The sequence below is a fragment of the Podarcis gaigeae genome (genome assembly GCF_964106915.1).
Source record: "Podarcis gaigeae genome assembly, chromosome: 10".
NCBI classification, from domain to species: Eukaryota; Metazoa; Chordata; class Lepidosauria; order Squamata; family Lacertidae; genus Podarcis; species Podarcis gaigeae.
The window spans coordinates 38,854,169-38,874,919 of NC_139686.1; the positions used below are offsets into that span (position 1 = coordinate 38,854,169).

Consider the following 20,751-nt stretch of genomic DNA (forward strand, 5'->3'; position numbering starts at 1 on the left):
CTGGTGGGAGCTGTAGTTCAGCAACACGTTCCAAAGGTTCCCCATACCTATCTTAGATTATAACCAGATTATTATTAAATAACATGTATATAAGCATGTTAGCCAAAGTTGAACAGGAAATTCATGCAGGTGAGTGAGAGCGCTGACATCCAGTTTCTGTACCCAGTACAGAAGCCAGTTTGGTGGATTGACTAAGGCACATTTTGCAGCCTGCATTGCACCCCCTAGCAGCTGGCCAGTGGAGCTATTTCACATGGTCTGGAAGTTGCTGACTCCCATTCTGAAGGAACATCTTGTCCACATCATCTGGCTGCATAAACTGAAGCCAAGCCCACAGCACACCACTGATCCCACAACATACAGATTGTAGGAATGTTTGGCAAGTGGAATGAGCAGTAGCAGTAGCCCTAGTAAATATATATAGAGAGAATACCCTTTTCTTTAATTCTTCTGGATCTTCATTATATTCAGAAGCCAACTCAGCCAAGCATTCTGAAGCATTATTAGGAACTACCTTGTATATATCACCTGCAAATAAAGAAATTATAATTTAGACACTGCAGAAGAAGTTACTGTTTAAAGCTTCAACTAACTCATTTCAGTGAGACATCCTACTAGCACATATATAAATAGTACTTCTTTCCAAATTGGCAGGATTTTTTTTTAGGTTGGATCATTACACATCCGACACTAAAAATAAGTTCCATACAAGTTCAGGCTTGCTTATTGTACCTTTAAAAGACTCATTAAAATTCCAATGAAAGGAATAGGAAAGTGTTTTATACAAATCATGCTTAGGATATCTTAATAATCAAAGCATAATTTGTGGCAGGCCCAATGTTAAACAAGGGTTTCTATCAATCTCCCAAATTTGCACTCCCAGGTATTTTCCTGTTAATATTTACAAAAAATCTCCATAACAGTGATAAACAGCCACTGCTACCCAAAATGAGTATTAACATTTGTCTATTTAAATATTTTGAATACTGTTAACTTACTTTTCAGTTACAAATAATTCTAAAAATGTTTGAGTGCTGTAGTTTCTCTTGTAAAACATAAGCATCTTACTTGTACACCAGTAGCAGAACAAACTGACTAACTCACTTACTTGATATTTCATCATTTTCCAAATCTTGCAAAATGAGCTTTTCTGCATTGTGGCTACTCCTCTTCACAAAATTCAAATATTGGATAACTGATTCTGGTAGCTCATCTGAAATCTAATATACATTTTAAATTAAATTCTATGTTATTTTCACATTAGGCTTGTTTGCAGCTAAGTTATAACCCTAGGTGGAACTATGTAAGGTAGAAGTATTGGAATACAAGTGCTGCAGTCTCAAATTCTATTTATTTATTACATATTACCCTTCTGCTAATTCACTTAAAAGCAGTTATTTGTACATGGTTTAAGTAAGTTTATAAAAAAATTAGATGAATCCATAGGGCAGCAGTGGAAAACCTTTAGCCCTCTGATGGAGTCCCTCCGAGAATTAGATGCTGGTTACAAACAGGGGGACTACATTTATGTTATAATATGTTACTGTAGAACTTATATGCAAGTTTCTTTAGGGTCTAGGATACTAAGAAACAAGCCATCCACATGGTACCCTCCATGGCATATATTATCAACCAAACTAGTAAATATATCAATCTGCCAGAACTCTGTATACTGTATATGCCAAGTTTGTCAAGTATGCAGAAAGATCACTGTATGCCACCAAGTCCTGTGGAATACTTACTGGTTCGCTGTCACTTGAAGCTTCTGCTGATACATCAGGATCAAGATCAGGATCATCTATTTCAGAGGATGAAAAACTGATTTTGCTTAATTCGAGTTCTATTTCTTCTTCAATTTGTCGATCATCATCTTCCTCCATTCCTTTTACTGTAACATGGAAAAGGCAAAAAGAAAAGAAATGCATGTGCTGCCGAACTGTTAGTTCTACGGTTAACATTATGTTGTTGTTTAAGACCATTCTAAAATAATATGGCATGCTATCCATCTCAAGTAAAGGTGGAGGTATAACTAGTGATCTTGACAGTATGAGGAAAGGGCCAGGTACGCAGTTGCTGAGGTTTAAGTTGTGGAGACATTACATTGCCTACCTTTGTCTAGTTGTTGTCACTGTCATTAACTGTGCTGCCTCCTGACTGGTTCATTTCCTTGTCCCATGCATAAAGACCATTGTGGCTTGATAACAATTGTAGCTAATGTATTTCTGTTGGCCAACCACTTTTCAAAAGCAACACTTTGCAAGGGTAATAAAAATGGGGATACAATGTGCCTGCTTTTACTTATTTATATACACTCAGGGATTGCTATATATATATATATATATATATATATATATATATATATATATATATATAGTAATAGGGAGACGGTTTAAAAACAAAACAAAACCACAACCCACTTGTGGGTTAACTGTCCTTAATCTTTTACCAGGGACAATTTACTAATAATGGCAATTATTAGTTGTTTATCTACATGGCCCTAATGAAGTAACGTGGCATTTTGCAGAGAAATGAAAGAGAAATGACAGGTTACTCCCTTAAAAAATCAGAACGTTATACCCACCAACAAATAATAAATCTACCCAATACACACAACTCTCAGGATATATCCAAGTTTGAGGCACACTCGCTGCGCACTAATGCAACGGAGTGACACCTGGCACGTCTTGGCTCCAAAGAGAAGCAACTTAAGTCGTTAAAAAGAAAGAAATAGACGGCAGCCAGAGCCTCAAGCTTTCAAGCGACACGTGCCCGCCAAGCCCTCAGAGCACTTGGACTACACGTCCCAGAGTGCATTGGGGTAAGCAAAGCATTAAGCCTTGAGCGGGCAGCGCCCCGTTGCACGCTGGGAGGTGTAGTTCTAGGCATCGCCCTCGCTCAACGGCCGCCCCGCTCTATCTTAGCGATCGAAATAGGTTCCTCCCCAGCTGTCTTGTCAGGAGAAGGGATCCGTCCCTGCTCTCGGCGTCGAAGACCGCTTCATCCCTCCCGCTTTCCCCCGCCGCTGAGCACTGACCTGCTTCAGAACCCGAGAGCTTAGGGCGGCTAACCTCAATGTTACAGGAAGTGTAGCCATGGCAACCGCGAACGGCACGCAGGAGGACGTCCTAGCTACGGAAGCCGAGAAAGTTCGAAAATAATTGACTTGCAATCGGAGCCCCAGGAGGGAACAATGGGTTTTTGAATGCCCTGGGAGGAGGACACGGGGATGCGGAGGAGGCCGCTGCACTTAGGATGCGTGGAAATGCAAGACGCTGGCCTGTAGCTAGGGAGAAGGACGCTTTTATTCATCGCTTTGGCTTGTTTTTCTTCGTGCCACAGCTCCTGGAAAAAAATAAAAATGCTAGGCAGCCTCGTTGGTCCTTTAGGAACCTCATCCCTACAAACATGCAACAGTGGTGCAATACAGGGCTATGAAACCTATTTATTTGTTTTAACAAATGTGTAAAAGATTTGCAGCCCGAAGCCCATAGAAGCGGTACAGAAAGGTAACAATGAAGCAAAATACGAAAAGTGTACTTTGAAGTCCTGAAAAAGCAATCAATTTCTACAGATTCTAACAACAAAACAAAAAACTTTCCCAGAAAGTCTGAAAACAAAACCCTTTCGACAGGTGTACAATGAATATTTTACAAGTGACTCAGTCACACCTCAGGGAAAGCCCCAAACCAAAACAGAAAAGCTGGACGTGGGCAGAGGATGATGACCAAGATGCTCAAGAGGAGTGGTCAGCAAACTTTTTCAGCAGGGAGCCGCCAGTCCACTGTCCCTCAGACCTGGGGGGGGGGGGGGGCTGGACTATATTTTGAGGGAGAAATATGAACAAATTCCTATGCCCCACAAATAATTCAGAGATGCATTTTTAATAAAAGCACACATTCTATTCATGTAAAAACACCAGGCAGGCCCCACAAATAACCCAGAGATGCATTTTAAATAAAAGGACACGTTCTACTCATGTAAAAACATGCTGATTCCCGGACCGTCCACAGGCCGGATTTAGAAGGCGATTGGGCCGGATCCAGCTCCCCGGCCTTAGTTTGCCTCAAGGGTCTGGAAACAAAGCCATATGAGGAACAGTTGAGGGTGTTAGGTATGTTTAGCCTGGATAAGGGGAGATGGAGAGGGGCTACGATGGCCATCTTTAAATTTCTAACATGGAAGGTTGAGCAAGCTAGTTTTCTTCTGCTCCGGAGAGTAGGACCCGAACCTATGGCTTCAAATAACAATAAAGGAGATTCCAACTAAATATCAGAAGAATGTAGCTGTGATTCCTGCATTGGATTCCTGCACAGCCATTTGGCCCTTCCAATTCTACAATTCTATGATTCTACATTTTAGTAGGCATGTAAACATCATGATGCTAAACACTTCTCTAATTTTAGCTAAAAGCTCTGTTTCTAGACATGGGACACCTCTGGGAGCATGCGGTACTCTCAGCCACATGAGAGTACCTATGTGAGTTAGGAAAGGAGCCAAATCAGGAAGGTGTTAAATCATGAAAAATCCAAGTCTCCTCACTTCAGAAATTCTCCTTATAGGCTATGTGAGAGCAAAATCATCTGCCCTCATTAAGAAACTACGTAAAATGGCACTGAAGGCTTTGTCACCGACAAAGCAATATCACTCACACAGAGGTGAATACAGTACTAACTTCGATAAAATTGCAATAATTTATTTTGAGGTTTTATGTGATTTTCATGGCCAAGAGTTCAAATGGCAAAGAATGGCAGGCCTTTTTGTTCCTTTCATTAGGTTATTCTAGTGTGTCATTACTGAATGCTATTGCTTCATATTTCTTAAGTAATATCACCCATGGGTTAATAAGTTTTCTCCTAAATTATATTTCAGCAAAGTATCAATTTCAAAACATTCCAAAGACTAGGATAACATTTACAGATTGTACAATAATAAAACATTTTGATTTTTGATTTTTTTAAAAAAGCTCTCTTAAGAGGCCTTGGAGAATATGTGTGAAGTTATGTATATGAGAACTGAACTGAATTCAATAAACATTGTTTTCTTACCTTCCCCCCTATATGGGAGTCTCGCTAGTGTTTTTTTGAGGTTGGGCTTCATGTGCAAGGTAAGTTGTAAGTGAGTGCACTATGGGAGACTCTGGATTCTATGTATTTATGAGAAGTAGAAATTAAGCCCAAGTGACTAAACGTGCCATTTCTATGGTTTGGGCACATCATTGGATTTGCAAGCACCTTAACTCGTCTTTAAGTTGTTGTTTTTTAAATTGTAGAAAGGAGAGAAAGAAAGAGAATGGTTCTTGAAAGCAAATTAAGTGTAATGGAAGTGTCAAACAAACTAAACATCATTTACAAAGGCATGTAAATAGTAACCTCAGTAACAAGGAAGTAAATCCTTATCAACACAGCATGGAATTTGGAATTAACATTAAAACTGGAGTATCTGCGAAGAACTATATTGTGGGTTTGCTTCCTTAGAGGTGAGAGGAAAATAATATTGTGCTGTGTGTATTATCAGATAAATGGTGCCATAGGTTTCTTATTTGTTTTACTTATTACTAATATCTGTCAGATGTCTTATAGAACAAGCTCTCAGGGTGTCATACAAAAGGATACCATTTTTAAAATCCACAATTATTAATGCATCCACTTAGTTTGATTTGCTTACAACATTTTTCTTAAGCCAATCCTATCCAGACATGCAGAAATAACGTGTGCTTTATCCATTCCTAGCTACTGTTGAATTTCAGTATTTTCAATATTTTCAATACCTATTGGGTGTTGGGTTTTAAAAAATATATATTTTGATATTTATTTTATATTTTGTAAACCACTTACAATCCAACAGCATGTAACATTAAATAAATAAAGTCATTAAGATCCTCAAATAAATAAAGTCATTAAGATCCTCACTGGAAGAATCTGCTATTCCAAATATATTCTTACACCAAGTTTCTCCTCTCTTCCACTCTCTAAAATGTTGCAAGAACTTACACAAAGAGTTCATCCTAGGACTGATTTGCTCCTAGAACATGCTTTCTAGGCACAGGTGCAGGATTTCTAGGTCAGTGTCCAAGCCAGTGGCGTAGCGTGGGGGGTGCAGGGGGGGCCGGCCGCACCGGGCGCAACATCTGGGGGTTAGGGTTAGGGGGCGCAAATCCACGGGTTAGGGGGCGCAAATCCACGGGTTAGGGGGTGCAAATTACTTGCCTTGCCACGGGTGCTGACAACCCACGCTATGCCACTGGTCCAAGCAGTGTTCCCCCCCACCCACCCCTGCCCTATGCTTTCCCTGGGAAAACCCATATTTTACTCCTAATTTGGAACAAAGGGCAATAACCGGAAAACCTGGTTGCCATTTGCTCTGATTTTGTGGTAAAATGTGGGTTTTCCCAGGGAAAGTGGTGGAAGAAGGAAAAACCCTGGAAATCCTAGACCTGTGCCTAGATTTTCAGTTGAGGTTTAGGTCTTGTTCTGGCACAGAAACTGCTTTGATCACCCTGTATGATGGCCTTTGTCGGGAGAGTGACACAGGGGAAATGTGTATCTGTTAATTCTGCTTGACCTGTCAGTAAGAAAGACAGAAAAGTGGACTGAGAAAGACTTTATGTCCTTAAATATTTTCTGTGTTAGAAAACATGGATACATTTTACTGGCAATATACATTTAAAACTAATGGGAAATATGCATTTCAGTTTTATATGAATATCACAATGTGCAACCATTGTTTCCAGGTGCCATTGAAATGAAGAGCAAAATGAGAAGAAGTGAAAAACTCTTCATACTAAAATACTTCTTAAACATCCTCAATGGGATTTTCTTGGTAAGAAGTTTTCATGTACTGTTAGACAGGAATTAAACATTAACTGTAAGTTCTGTAGCATAATTCAGATACAAACAGCCATTATGTATTGCTTTCAGGTGTTAGGTCTTCTGCTTGTGACTTTTGGTCTTTGGATGTCGCTAGACAGAAACAGGTTTTTCAGACTTTTGCGTGAGTATAAGCACCTGCCCAGAACTTTCTCTAACCTTTAAAGGAAAGCATATTCTATTTAACCATTAAAATGTTGACTTCCCACAAGATGGCAGCATTGCCTTAGAACATTTACTGTAGAAAGCCAGAAATCAAAATATCAGTCTTGTTGTCATGTTATGATGCCCTTCATTATACAAACTTGAAAGAAAGCAGATGGCTTGAACTAGAAAATTGTAAAGTTGTAATACTTGGATTTATACTAACTTAGCCCCATTGGCTTCAATATACCAACCATCCAACATTGTGAATGGTTTGCTTTTCCAGCATTTAGGTAGAAATCAATTCAGTCATTCTGAAAAAAAAAAAAAAATCATTCAAACTGGTGCACATGTTACAACCACTGTGTGGAGGCTGTTTTATATCACTTCATATTGCAAGCTATTTGGCTCAACTCATCACAAGTACCAGATAATTTTCTCAGTGCCACTGCAGCAATTGAAAAGAGTGTTATTTATGGTGCCCCACACAAAGCAGCAATAGTGTGTACACTGACTCTTACTGCAGGGTCAGTATTATCTAGAACACAGTTATATGGGCTATAATAAATAGTAGTAATGGGCTGATAGTAGGGAGTTCTGCCAAAGACAAAGTCTGGCTATTTGATAGCTAGTTATATTATAGCTAATATACACAGGACAGGGCAGAGGTATCAAACTCAAGTGGACTGGAATAGCACATCCCCAACGCAATAGATGCCCAGATGGCACATTCATTTGTGTGTGTGTGTATGTGTGTGTGTGTTCCACCACAATTCATAACTTCTAAAATGCACTTCACTCTTTTACACCTGGCTTCTAATTTAGAGGGATGGTGTGATATTGTAACTGGTGGTTGATTGCACTTTGCCCTATAGTGAGATGGAATATAAACTTTGCTTTTACAAAATTAGATAATTGCGATTACACAATATGCAGTATAAACAGCTTTTTTCGGTAGGTATCATGGTTGTCCTCTAACGGATTCCCTATCGTGGCTCCATCTTAATAGATTCTGTTTAGGCTTGTTTTAGAGACCACAACTTTGCTTACTTTATTGATGTTTTCAAACCCTTTAAAAATGATGGTTTTGATGTAGCAATGAATCACGACTTCAAATACACTGGCTGCTGACACACTACTCTGCTGCACAGTATAGGGTACATTTATGTTATCATCATAGGATAACTACCATTGAATTGTCCAACCTCGGTGCTTTTTTGTTTTGTTTTTCCCAGCTTCAAAGAATGAATTGGGTCACTGAGAGTTCAGTTCCAAAGCCTGGCAAGATGACATAGTCTTGATTTACTTCTCTTTCATCTTAGGATAAGTGATCATGTAACTAATAGCAGGGTGGAGTTGACAGCTTCACAGAGAAATAGTTACCTCTCAGGGCTTTGGCAGTTGAATTTTGAACTAGTTGGAGTTTGGAGTTTATGTAGGCAGTCCTACATAAAGTGCTACTCTGAATGCAATTAGAGAATGGAACACTGTGGCTGTAGTTGGTATACCAACCAAAGCTGAAAAAACACATACCTGGTGTTGATGCTACCTGGCTTCCCCAACCAGAACCAATGCAAGAGCATTTCCAAACTGCAGATATTGAATTTTAGGGGGGGGCACTGTGGCAATCACACAGGGTCCCCGGACTTTTCACTGTCTATTGATCCCTGTGCCACCACTTGATTTCTCGCTGCCACCACCCAGGCTCTACCTGGTACAATACTGAGTTCAGTCAGGTTTAAATTGGGACATAAACTTCTGTTTATTTATTGCAGTTTAACAAGCGTGTGGTTTCATAAACGGTATCGGTCAATTACAATCATAGGGTGCCTATCCAGACCTATAACTTTCGCTACCTGCTCTCACTCACTAAACCACCTATCAGATATTTACTTGTCTTCCTAGCTCTTAACTGTTCCTGACTCAACTTACTTTGCTACACTAACTCAACCTACCCACAGACTCTATCCCAATTCACTCCCACTCCAGCCAACCACCCAACTCCCGACGAACTCCTCCCAGAGCTGGTTTTATAGTCCCTCTGACTCCACCCACCTGGGTTCTGATTGGGTAACTTGTTTAACTAATTCACCTCCAGCACTCTCATATGTTAACGTCACAGGCACTATCTAGAAATAGCGGTAATCCTTCTTGAGCTGGAATCTCCCAACCCACAGCATTATCTTGCCTGGAGTTAACTTCAGCTTGTTTGCCCTCATCTATACAAAAATGCCTCCAGGTAGACTTAGTAGTGTGACTACTAGTGGTTGGACAGGGTTCTCGAAGCTACTAACATGAGTTTGACCAAACTGCGGAAGGCAGCGGAAGACAGGAGTGCCTGGCGTGCTCTGGTTCACGGGGTCACGAAGAGTCGGACACTACTAAACGACTAAACAACAGCAGCAAGTGTGACTACTATTAGTAAACATGTGTAGGCTTTAAAAAATATATATCCAGGAATTCATGAAAGTAAGATTTATTTTCTCAGAGACAGCAAACTAGGATAGATATCTCTAGAATGGATAGCCTAATACAGTATCGGGAAAGGATGTTCTTGCACAGGTCAATCTATGTAAGCAATTTCCCATTTCAGAGTCTTGTGTAAGCAATTTCACATATTCACTTATGGCTATAGACATCTTGTTTTAAGTGTCACATATTAAGCATTTAAAAATACAAAATACATTTTTACAATTTTTTAGTATCCACAGGAGGACATTCAGTGGCAGATTCTGTTTCTCATATGCTGCTTGCCATTGGATCCATCATTGTTTTTATTGGACTCTTGGGATACTTAGGAAGCGTTCGAGGAAACAGGTGTTTAGTAGCTGTGGTAAGTATAACTTGTGAAAATCCTTAGCACAAAGTTGTTGCTTGCAACACACACTTAGCTTTCCCCACAACAATCCTTGATGTGGTTTAACCTTTGAGATTTTTCTGCATCCCAAAGCTGATAGTGAGTGATACAAAATGCACAATAATTGATGGGATCTTACTTTATGTACACAGGGATATATCCTTAATAGAATACTGTATTTCAAGTGTTCCAGCACAGAGAGGTTGAGTGCTTAGCCTGCAGAGGAGTACTGTACAGAAAAGGAGCAAATACTGATTAGACTCAGGTCAAAGTCTAGAGTTGCCACTTGCCAATTTCCCTTTGGCAATAGCTCCCACTGAAGTCTCAAGGCAAAGTCAGAAGTCTTACTGCAGGGGGCAGTAAAACTGTTCAGAGTCTTTTTCCACTTTGTCTTGGAACTGGTCAGATATTCATCTACAATGCAAGTCCCTTCTTCACCAGGTAAATTCTGGACTTGTTGGGAGGGAAGTCAGATGCTAAGATCAGTACTAAAATCTCATCAAATATCTCATCAAGTCTGTTAAGTGGAGCTTTTGATTCCAATCTCTCTTGGATTTAAAATCATTTTTACATTATGAAACTGTTCTTAATCTTTTGTATATATGATTCCCCCCCCCCGTTGATTAGGATGGTGTGTGTGTGTGTGTGTGTGTGTGTGTGTGTAAAATCAGAAGTGATTCAGAATCCTAATAATTAAATAAATATTTAAAACGTGGAGAAGATAAAAATGTCTTTGGCATTAAAAAAGAGAGTAACAAAGAAGCCCAATGAGCCTTCAAAGGAAGAGAGTTTCAAAAATGGGGTGCCACCACAGAGATGGCCATTACACTTGCTTCTTTCCTTAAATAAGTGGGCAGGTTCACCCAGAGGAGGGCTTTTGAAGAGTATTGCAGCAAATGAGTGTGTTGGTAAGGGGCTATGCACAGTGGCAAACGTTGGGGTCTGAAATTTCAGTGGTGCCCTGTGCGATGCCAAAATTCTCCCCCTGCTTCTTGTACTCCCTTCTAAATAATAGCTGAGGCATCCCCTGGCACCCCTGAGGCTCAGCACCCAGTGCAGCTGAACTGCTAAAACACTCCCCTAAATCTGTCTCTGCTATGTAGCCTTTAAAGGTAACAAAAAAGTTATATTGCTTGTCATCTGTGATTTAATGGGATATATTAAGTGGGTGTCCATAATATTCATGCAACTAGGTTACAGCATTCTAAATCACAATGACTTCCTCAGTTTATTACATTTTCTACACAATATTGTAATTTGAGCATTAGAGAAATGTGATTTCTCTGAAGCAGATTTGAGAAAAAACACCTGGAACCTGTGCAACAAATGAGTGGCAACTGTACAATTGTTGCATTATAAACATTTAGCAAAAGAGCAACTTATTGTTTCAATCTATCTGGCCATACCTTGGTCTCTACAAAACAACAACATGTCTAACAATGACACAAGAAACTATGTGTGTCCAAAAGGGTGTTCAGTGGGGTAAACTTCATTCAAGACCTTTAAACAGCTTGGTTAGAAAAAAAGGCTCTGCCCAGATTTCTAGCTGGAAGGGAAGATTGTTTCTATGTGGAAGCATTTCTAATACTTTACAAAATCTCTGTAAAAAAACGAATGTATGTACCAAGGTGCTAGGATATCTTATGAAGATGCTCATATTACTGTTTTGCTTTTCACTACACAACATTTACTCAGTCAAGAATAAGGTTCTCTTTCTTTGCTGCCAGGCTAAGATTTGGGTTCAGAACACACTCATTGACAAATGAAGTCATTGCATTGCATTGTAAATATATACATGCTTGGGGAAAGGCAAAATGCATCCCTCAGCATGTACACAGGATATGGTATCTTGAAATCTGAATTTCCAATTGGAATGCGATAGCTTAGTGGTAGAGCACGCGGAAAGTTTCAGCTCCATTTCCCAGCATCTCCATGTTGAACTGGGAAAGTTCTCAGGAGATGCACTACCAGTCGATGTAGATAATTCTGAGCTAGATGGGCCAAGGGGTTGACTCACTATAAGGCAGCTTCCTATATTCTTTCTACATTCCTAACATTATAGCGCAATTCATCACTCAGCAGCTGGTGCTCAGCTATAAAGCTAGTATGTTTTACAATGATGACTCATTCCTATAATACACATAAATTCTTCTTGCAGGTACCAACATTTCTAGTAACTGAAATTCCTCTCTATATTAATCACACAGAGCTTATTAATGCCATTTTGTGCCGCTTTCCTAGTAATACGTCTATTTTTATTTTCAGTACATGGGCCTTCTTGTCCTTGTCCTTGTTATCCAAATGGCAATACTTGGGGTCCTATATACAGGAAAGGAAATGGTATGTACCTATTATTTACCCAAAAGTATACTGTGGCCAAGTGCACAGTGCCCTGGAACCATCCTACACATGATCATGCAGAGGGATTCCAAGCATTCCACATCATTTACTTGTCTCAAGAGTATGCATGTATCTGAAAAAAGAAACCTTAACATAGAGAAAGTTTGCTTATTTATTTATTTGCACCATTTATACCGTGTATATGTATTTAGCTATGGGGGTATGATGGGAGAGATAGTATCTCTATTGGGGGACACACCATGCTGCTTTTGGGGTAGTTTGTCCACCTTTGGGTAGTTTGTCCACCCTACACTCAGCTCTCACCTGTGGCTCCTGGAAGCTGTCAGCATTTGACAGTGGCCACACCCCAGGAATGGCTTTGACTGACTGGCTGAACCAAGTGAGATAGCCGATGGGCCTCAAATCCTTAGTGATTTTGTGGTTTCTCCTGCATGCAAAGACAGGCTCCAGCAGATTGAATGGATGCAACTAAGAGCAGTGGTGGAGGAAGGGGATTGTGGTGGGGGCGGTCCGACCCAGGTATAATCCATGACGGGGGTGACAAAATCGCCGTGCCAATTGCCCCTAGGACATTTGCCTCTTGCCACATGCGGTGCCCCCCTGGGATGCTTGCCCTGCCCCCGGGTGCACACCATGTGTGCCGCTCTGGGTGCCAGAGCAGCTAGCTCCACTTCTGACTAAGAGTGGTCAAGATGGTGGTTTCTGCATGTGCTGTAGAGGGAAGTGAGGGGCAGATGCAGACCTTCCAAGTGTCCCATGATTTAGAGAAATTGTCTCAGTTTCTGATTTGATCCTGGAATGTCCCGCTATTCCTTAGGACATTCTCCAGTTTTCATTGGAGAAATGTCAGAGGGTATGGGGCTATCTGATCCCCGAGCCTTCTGAAGGCAATGCTGTATGGGGATTTCCCCCCCTAAAGTTTATTGTTTTATTATGTTTTTATATATGTTGGAAGCTGCCCAGAGAGGCTGGGGCAAGATGTGTGGGACATAAATAGTAAAAATTATCATTATGGAATGGAACGTCCCTATTTTCAATAGAGAAATGTTGGAGAATATGCAGATGGGGTTCACCAACCTAGGAAGGTAGCCCATCTAAGAGAAGGAAAACTCTGATCCTAAACCTCCACAGCCTTGTGGAATATCTTCAGGAGAAGAAAAGGATAAGGAGCAAACCCTGCACAAATCTGAAGTGGAGTCCCTAAGTCAGTTAGATGGTTCCTTCCGGCAACTCCTGCAGCCAGGTTGGTGCCAAACATATTGCTCTGCTTTCCTTTGGGCCACATCAGGGAGGTGGAGAAGGAGGTCTTCTCATCTGGGCAGCCCAGAACCTCCATAACACTACCCAGGCTTGTGCCCTGGGAAGGCCATTTCAGTGCTGCTAACACATCAGTTTGACTTCACCCCTGGAGGCACACTCCATTGTATCTCGAGACAGATGGTTGGCAACTGATTATACAGTGACCCAGAATAACAACTCATACAGAATGCAACAGACCAGCTGCTGATGGGGCTTCTCATCAGCAATGTATTACACCTTTTTTCTGGCTTCCTATATACTACCGAGTCAAAATCAAGGTCTTGCTGTAAGAAAATAATACCCTGAATAGCTTGGGACCAGCTTCCTTGAGGGATCACTTTGTCTCATATATGCCAGGCTAAGCTTTACATTCAGCTGGAGAGGTACTAATTAAGGATACCACATGATATTTGCCTGGCTTCTACATGACAGTGGACCTTTGGGGGTGTCCACACCTAGGTTTTGGAACTCCTTGCACAATAATATTAAGCAAGCAGAAGGTACCCAAAGTTTACTGAGCATTTGCTGTCAAATGTACACACAGAGAAGGCTGGCAACATGAGCAAAGTTCTTTAATGGGACAGTAACCCAAAAGGGGCTTGGCTCTAGCTGGATTGTACCTATCACTTGTGAATGCTTGTTGTTAAGATATAAAGACTGACATGTGCAATAGCTTAGCCCTTCTGTTATGGTGTATGCACACAGGGTATATACACAAACTGTGGCTTAGAGAAAGCTGTGTCATCTGTTTCTATTTTTAAATAGGTATTTTAACAGCCCTCAAGTTTGGGCCTTTCAACATGCAAGTCACATGCACATTGTTGATTCTGTTTCCCTTGCCTGGTGGCTACTTTGAGACTGGGTCACTTTATTTTAACCCCCCACCCTTTTTTTGCTTTCTTCTTTTCAGTTAGCCTCCTTGCTGCAGGAAAGGTGTCAGCAGCCTAGACACAGCCTGCCCTTGGGGGAAGCAGACTAGCGGCTAAAAAGGGGATGTGAAAAATATACAGACATTAGACAACAAGATGAAAGCAGAAGGAGGGTTTTCCAAAATGTGAAAGCTCTGGAACTCTCATTCTAGAACAGCTGCATGCAGGGCTGCGCTCTTCGATTCGTGTTTATTTTCATTTCCCTTGAGAACTGTAGGATACAATGAGCATGAGCAGAACTGAAAGTCTGTCTGCATACAAAAACTTCTTTGTCTAGATATTCATTGACTTATACCATCATGAGGGCAAGTGGTGGCTGCTTGAGCTCTGTGTATATTTGCTTCCTGTCTCTGATGAGCCAGTCATGAGCACTGGCATCACTGTGCAGGGTTCAGCTCTTTGACCACAACGGAAAACCACCTGATTTATTTTGTGGTTCTGGCATGTGACAAACATATTCCTTCTGTGTGCTGAGAGCTGTGCACAGTTGGCTTTCCATCAGCAGGAGTCCATGCATCTTGTAGGCTCAGTGTTGTCGCTTGAGGAGCTTCCATGTGGTGAACTTTCCTTGGAGAGGCTGCAAACTGACTTTCAACCTACCTTCGTTGAGTCAGAAAGTGTTGCAGCCTGAAGCTCATACCAAAGAGACCAAGCAGATAGATCACAGCGGCACTCCCACTTCGGAGTATAGGTATTATGGATCTATATTCCCATACAACTGTTCCTCTGTAAGTGAGGGATAAAATGGAGTCCTGTGCAGATGCACTCTTATGCACTCATTCTCTAAACAGCAGGTGAACTTCCTATGGAAGAAAGATGATTTTTTTCGTCCCTTCCACTCTCAGTATTCAGAGTGTGACCACCTTTTGTTGAGAGCAAAGGATATCAAGGGGACTGCATTGGAAGTGCTAGTTGCTCAGCTCATCCTTCTGAACATAGCCTTAGTATGCATGTATATACTTCTAAGGAGCTAGAAACATTGAAATCAATGGCAGTCTAGCTCCATCCCAGGCTCTTTTAAACTGTATGTAATGAACAATGGACTCCACTTTAAATGTTTTATAATGCCACTGATTGACCATAGCAGATTACTGCAATTTTCTTAGAAGTGAAGAAAAAATGATGACACACTAATGGAATTATTAACACTATTTGTAAACAGGCCAATGACTTGTGGAGAGTTCAGATGGATGAGCTTATTTCTAACTATGGCAATAAACATCTATCTGCAAAGGAACATCAGTGGACTATTTTGAATAATATTCAGCGTATGGTAAGTCATAGTGGTAGAAGGCCAAACAAGCACATTGTTTTCTGTATCAGATGAAATGCCTCAATCCTGCAGTGCTTCCCTTCAAAGGTCATTTAGCATACGTTACTGAATGGAATTTTTAGCTGAAGCTGGCTAAGAAGTCTGAAGCATTACTGTGGTGCAATTCTTTGGGAATCTGAAGTTAGATTAGCCGTTACGCTGCCTGCTTATAGGAAGCTGCTTTCTTCCAATCAGCTGTTTGTAAAAAATTTAAAAGACATAGATTACACAGGAAGTGCAAAGTCTCTGGTGCATGCATGACCTTTCTCTGTTTCTTCCTCTCCTTCCTCACATCTATAGGAAATTAAACCCCATAGCAGTGCTCTGATTTTCTCATCACTTGGGGAAGTAAGAAGAAACTCCTGTTTTAACAACAGGGCTTCATTGTTGATTTTACTTTACTACTTTATCATGCAACTTGACATGACTTACTCATAACACTGAGGACTTTTCTCCTTCTCCAGCTCCACTGTTGTGGGCGATACAACTCCACAGACTGGAAATGGAATAAGAATAAAGAACATGCAAATCAAGTACCATGTTCTTGTACAACATCTAACATGGAGAAGTGGTTTTGTGATGCACTGAAAAATGCAACATATACTAGGGTAAGGGTACAATGTAATGTAAGGCATGTTTCTGTACTCTCAGTAGAATTTGAAAAATTTCTTATGTATCTCAGTGTGCTTGGAATGCTATCTGCTGCTTCAGATGAAAGCAAACACTACTTGCAGCAGGGGCTGGCTGTATTTGGAATCTTCTGTAATAATATGGATTGTTCATTTACAGCCTCAGCTGTACATGCCCAAAGCTGATGTCTTATGCTGTCAAGTGTAGGGCAGGCCAAATTGGAACCCCTGGCCAAACTGGGACTCCTGGTGGACCTAATTAGGCCCACAGGCTGGAGCTTTCCTATCCATGCTCTGTATCTGGGAAGGCTCATATTTGAAAGCTGTTAACCAAGAATAAAAAGCAGATTACCTAATTCTAGCCAGCATCCTGTTTCCTAGGTAAAGGTAAAGGTACCCCTGCCCGTACGGGCCAGTCTTGACAGACTCTGGGGTTGTGCGCCCATCTCACTCAAGAGGCCAGGGGCCAGCGCTGTCCGGAGACACTTCCGGGTCACGTGGCCAGCGTGACATCGCTGCATCTGGCGAGCCAGAGCCGCACACGGAAACGCCGTTTACCTTCCCGCTGGTAAGCGGTCCCTATTTATCTACTTGCACCCGGAGGTGCTTTCGAACTGCTAGGTTGGCAGGCGCTGGGACCGAGCAGCGGGAGCGCACCCCGCCGCAGGGATTCGAACCGCCGACCTTTCGATCGGCAAGTCCTAGGCGCTGAGGCTTTAACCCACAGCGCCTATGACAGCCTAAAAGATGCCTATGAAAAGTCCACAAGCAGGACACACACATTCTCGCCCTATACATTAGCATTCTCCATTCCTCTAGTAAGTGACGGAATACATTTGCTCTTTGGCAGTTCCCCCACCCCCAAAAAATTGTAAAAAAGATAATAATTGAGTGTATCTTGAGAAATAAACAGTTACAGTTGTAGCTCGGAAGTTGAATGGAACCCATTCCGGAAGTCTGTTCGACTTCCAAAATGTTCGGAAACCAAGACGCGGCTTCTGATTGGTTGCAGGAAGCTCCTGTAGCCAATCGGAAGCTGTGTCGGATGTTCGGATTCCAAAGAGCGTTCACAAAATGGAACACACACTTTGCAGTGTTTGGAAGCCAAAGCGTTCGACTCACAAGGCATTCGACTTCTGAGGTACGTCTATACTTTCATTTAAATATCACTTTTTCCCTCAGGGTTGCGAAGAAGATATTAAGACGTGGTATGAAGAAAATACATGGCTATTACTTTCAATCAATACTGGACTGCTAACAGTAGAGGTAAGTGTGTTTTTTGTTAAATGACAGTGACTCATTTTTTACAGGACACTTAAGAAAGGTGTGTGTCACACATTACCTTCACAATAGATGGTGGCTATTTTATTTCATTTTTCACATGTGGGTGCAAAATTGTATTACACCACACGTGGACAAAAATTCCAGTCATGTGTATGAAATAGGTGTATATTACAGAGAGTTGGGACTCCATACTGAGTCTAAAACAAGCTGATGGTGAAGAGACCGTCAGTGGTTTATTCTCAACATAGGGCTTAAATGACCCGGAAGCTTCAGCTGGTCCAAAATACAACAATTGCATTAACTGCCAGTTTGTTTCCAGGTCCAAATCAAGGTGGTCATGCTAATATTTTAAAGTCTTAAATGACTTAGGCCCCAAATATCTGAGGGATGGCCTCCTTCCCTACAGACCTCAGAGGGGCCTCGTTTGGTAGTTCCACCACCCTCAGCATTGGGCATTCTCTGTGGCAGCCTCTGAATTGTGGAATTCACTCCCCACAGAAGTACATTTGGTTTCTTCACTATATAGCTTTTGGCAAATGCTGAATACACACCTCTTTAACCTGGCCTTTGACACCTGAGATGTATGTTTTCAGGACCCACCCTATTCCTGTGAATGTAATCTCTTTTGTGTGTTCTTAATTCTGACTTTTCAATTGTTGTAACCTGCCCTGGGACCTGCTGTTACAGAGTGCATTACAAATATTAATAACACCATGGGCATTTTCTCCAACTTTTGCTACCTTTTTAGGTGCTTCAGTTCGTAGCAGCAGGCTGGCTCTTCAGAACAATGCGGAAGAATATGGTTTTGCCCAGGAATTAGCAAAAGGCCTGCGTCATCATTGCACATTGGCATTTAGCACTAAGCGCCTTGTACTCTACTACACAGTTTTCAGCTTCATGTGTCCACACATTAATTACAATCTTGTAAAATTATTGATCTTTCATATTAAATGAAGTAAGTTTTGTGGTGGATCTGTGTTTGTATCACGTCTCACACTTAAAACGAGTATTTATTTCTAGTTTTACTAAAATAATTTAGCTAACTGCAATAGGTAGCAATTATTGGCTAATTAAACAATCTATGGCCTTTTGAACTGTGTGGGGTGTGTGTTATTTTTGTTGTTGTTGTTACTATGTTACGTATTTTTGTGTTTTTATATTGCAAATCGCCCTGTGAACCTCAGATGAAGGGTGGTATAGAAAATTAGTTAGTTAGTTAGTAAATAAATATTTGTGTATCCCTGTGAACATGAAGTGCATCTCTCTTAGTTCATCCCCAGTCAGAATGCTGACTTCCTCATCTGGCCAGACATGGTATGCATACAGCTGAAGGCATGCCTGTGTTGTAAGCACTGCAGTTTTCAGAAACTGAACTGCATGGCAATAAACAGATTAAGTACAGCAATGGCTGCTCTCAGGCTGAGCCCACAATCCTAGGCATCCTTACCCAGAATTAAGCCACACTAAGGATGCTGTGTCTGCTTTCTGAACAGACATGAGTGCGCCTTCAAATGCTCATCGCTGAGTTAAAACCCATCCCTATAATACATTCAAGTGTTTTGGGGTCTTTCCCAGTCTCATGGGAATAATGTAGTGATGGGATTTGCAAGAGACTGCTTGCCTATAGTGCCTATCAACATTAACTCCCAGCCCGTTAAGAATGATCTTGAACCAGAGAGTTCCACCAAGGTGCAAACACTATTAGGCAGAGCAGACAAAGTCAGTTTCTCAGTTGATATAGCAGCACTGGAGTACAGAATCTTAGCAAGCAGAAGCATATTCGAGAAGCCAGAAAGTATTGTTGCAATTCCCAGCAGAATTAAGCAGCTTTGCAGTATTTATTTCATAGCTGCACAGGGGATCAGATAACATCACACATCAGTAGAAGAAAACTTGCCCAATTAAGTGATAATTCACAATTTTTTCCAGTTTCCTCTACAGCATTCTGGGTAGCTATAAAAGCAAGGCTTTACAGCAGCCCTGCCTGGCTGAAAGGTATATTTTTTGAAACTTTCTGTTGACCTACGCTTACCACATTCCTTACCACTAGGTTTACATGCCAATGCCCTGTTCTCTCCCTCCTGTGATGGATCCTAGTATTGCCATCCAAAAATGAGGGATGCTATCCATCAAAAGCCATAATTCAAAAGGTTGAACGTGAGAAACAATTCAAATTGCTTCAAAATAATACAAATGCAACCCACTTGTTCTAAGGAATAAGTAACTTAAGGAAGACGACCCACCCCCATCATTTTGGGTCTACTGCCCACAATGTTGGCCCAATGGTGAATTTTTGCCTTTCAATTTTCATACAGAGCATGTATTTATCTTCCATTATTATCCACAGTTTCACTTTTAAGGTTATGGCTCTGAGTAATAGCTTTAGGTTTTTGTCCCAGTTGCTGCCCTCTGCCTCTGCAAAATTTGGAAGCACAATGGGGTGATCCATCTCCAGCTTGGCCTCAAAGTGTCCAAAGTAATTGTGTTGATAAGCAAGAGAGACTTTGCTGATGAAGCAGACAGTCTCAAAGAGATTAGCCCCTTTCCCTTTCTTGCTGCTAAATGGAAAAGACCATAAGAACAGAGGAAACTGTCTTATACCAAATCAGGCCATTGGCCTGTCAGTACACTGGCTGGCAATGGCTTTCCAGGGTTTCAGACAGGGGTATCTCCCAGCCCTACCTGAAGATGCCGGGGATTGAACCTAGGACTTTCTGCATACAAAGCAGATGCTCTACCACTGAGCTCCAGCCCTTCTTTATAATATTATAGTCTATGCAGATGAGAATCCTGAAGACATATAAACAGTTCTCCATGCTTCACAGTGGATGCCAATTGCTGATATACATGGAAGGAAATAGGTTTTTTTCCCCCTTTCCAAATTCCACCTGTCATGCTTTTACAGTTTTAAAGACCTAATTGTAATTCCCAATGCTAAAACAGTGATCTCTTGACTGCATATTCATTCTTTTTGATGTGTTTGGAGAATAGTATGGGGCTTGTAAACTCAGGAATAGGCAACGTGATGCCCTCCCAATGGTGCTGCAATACAGCTTTTTGTCTTCCCTGG

The 20,751-nt window shown here is 41.3% G+C and overlaps 2 protein-coding genes across 6 annotated transcripts in view; one reads left to right on the forward strand and one right to left on the reverse strand.

Annotated features, from left to right (window-relative positions):
* LRRIQ1 (leucine rich repeats and IQ motif containing 1) overlaps positions 1–3,132 on the reverse strand; it is a 98,092-nt gene extending 94,960 nt beyond the window's left edge. The window contains exons 1-4 of one of the 5 annotated variants that reach the window (XR_014555326.1): positions 3,035–3,132; positions 1,743–1,888; positions 1,109–1,220; positions 434–528 (exon numbers count right to left, since the gene is read on the reverse strand). Coding sequence is in view for 3 of the 5 variants with exons in the window: in XM_083698905.1 (XP_083555031.1) it covers positions 434–528; positions 1,109–1,220; positions 1,743–1,880 (345 nt within the window). In the remaining 2 variants the exon portion in view is untranslated. The other 4 variants (XM_083698905.1, XM_083698908.1, XM_083698906.1 and 1 more) reach the window with 4 other exon arrangements.
* Positions 3,133–5,412: 2,280 nt separating this feature from the next.
* TSPAN19 (tetraspanin 19) lies at positions 5,413–18,775 on the forward strand. Its single transcript, XM_083699506.1, has 9 exons — positions 5,413–5,476; positions 6,731–6,819; positions 6,918–6,990; positions 9,713–9,843; positions 12,133–12,207; positions 15,619–15,729; positions 16,233–16,376; positions 17,580–17,663; positions 18,430–18,775. The coding sequence occupies exons 2-9, from the start codon at positions 6,742–6,744 to the stop codon at positions 18,499–18,501; spliced, it is 768 nt and encodes a 255-aa protein (XP_083555632.1). The 5' UTR covers positions 5,413–5,476; positions 6,731–6,741; the 3' UTR covers positions 18,502–18,775.
* The last annotated feature ends 1,976 nt before the right edge of the window (positions 18,776–20,751 follow it).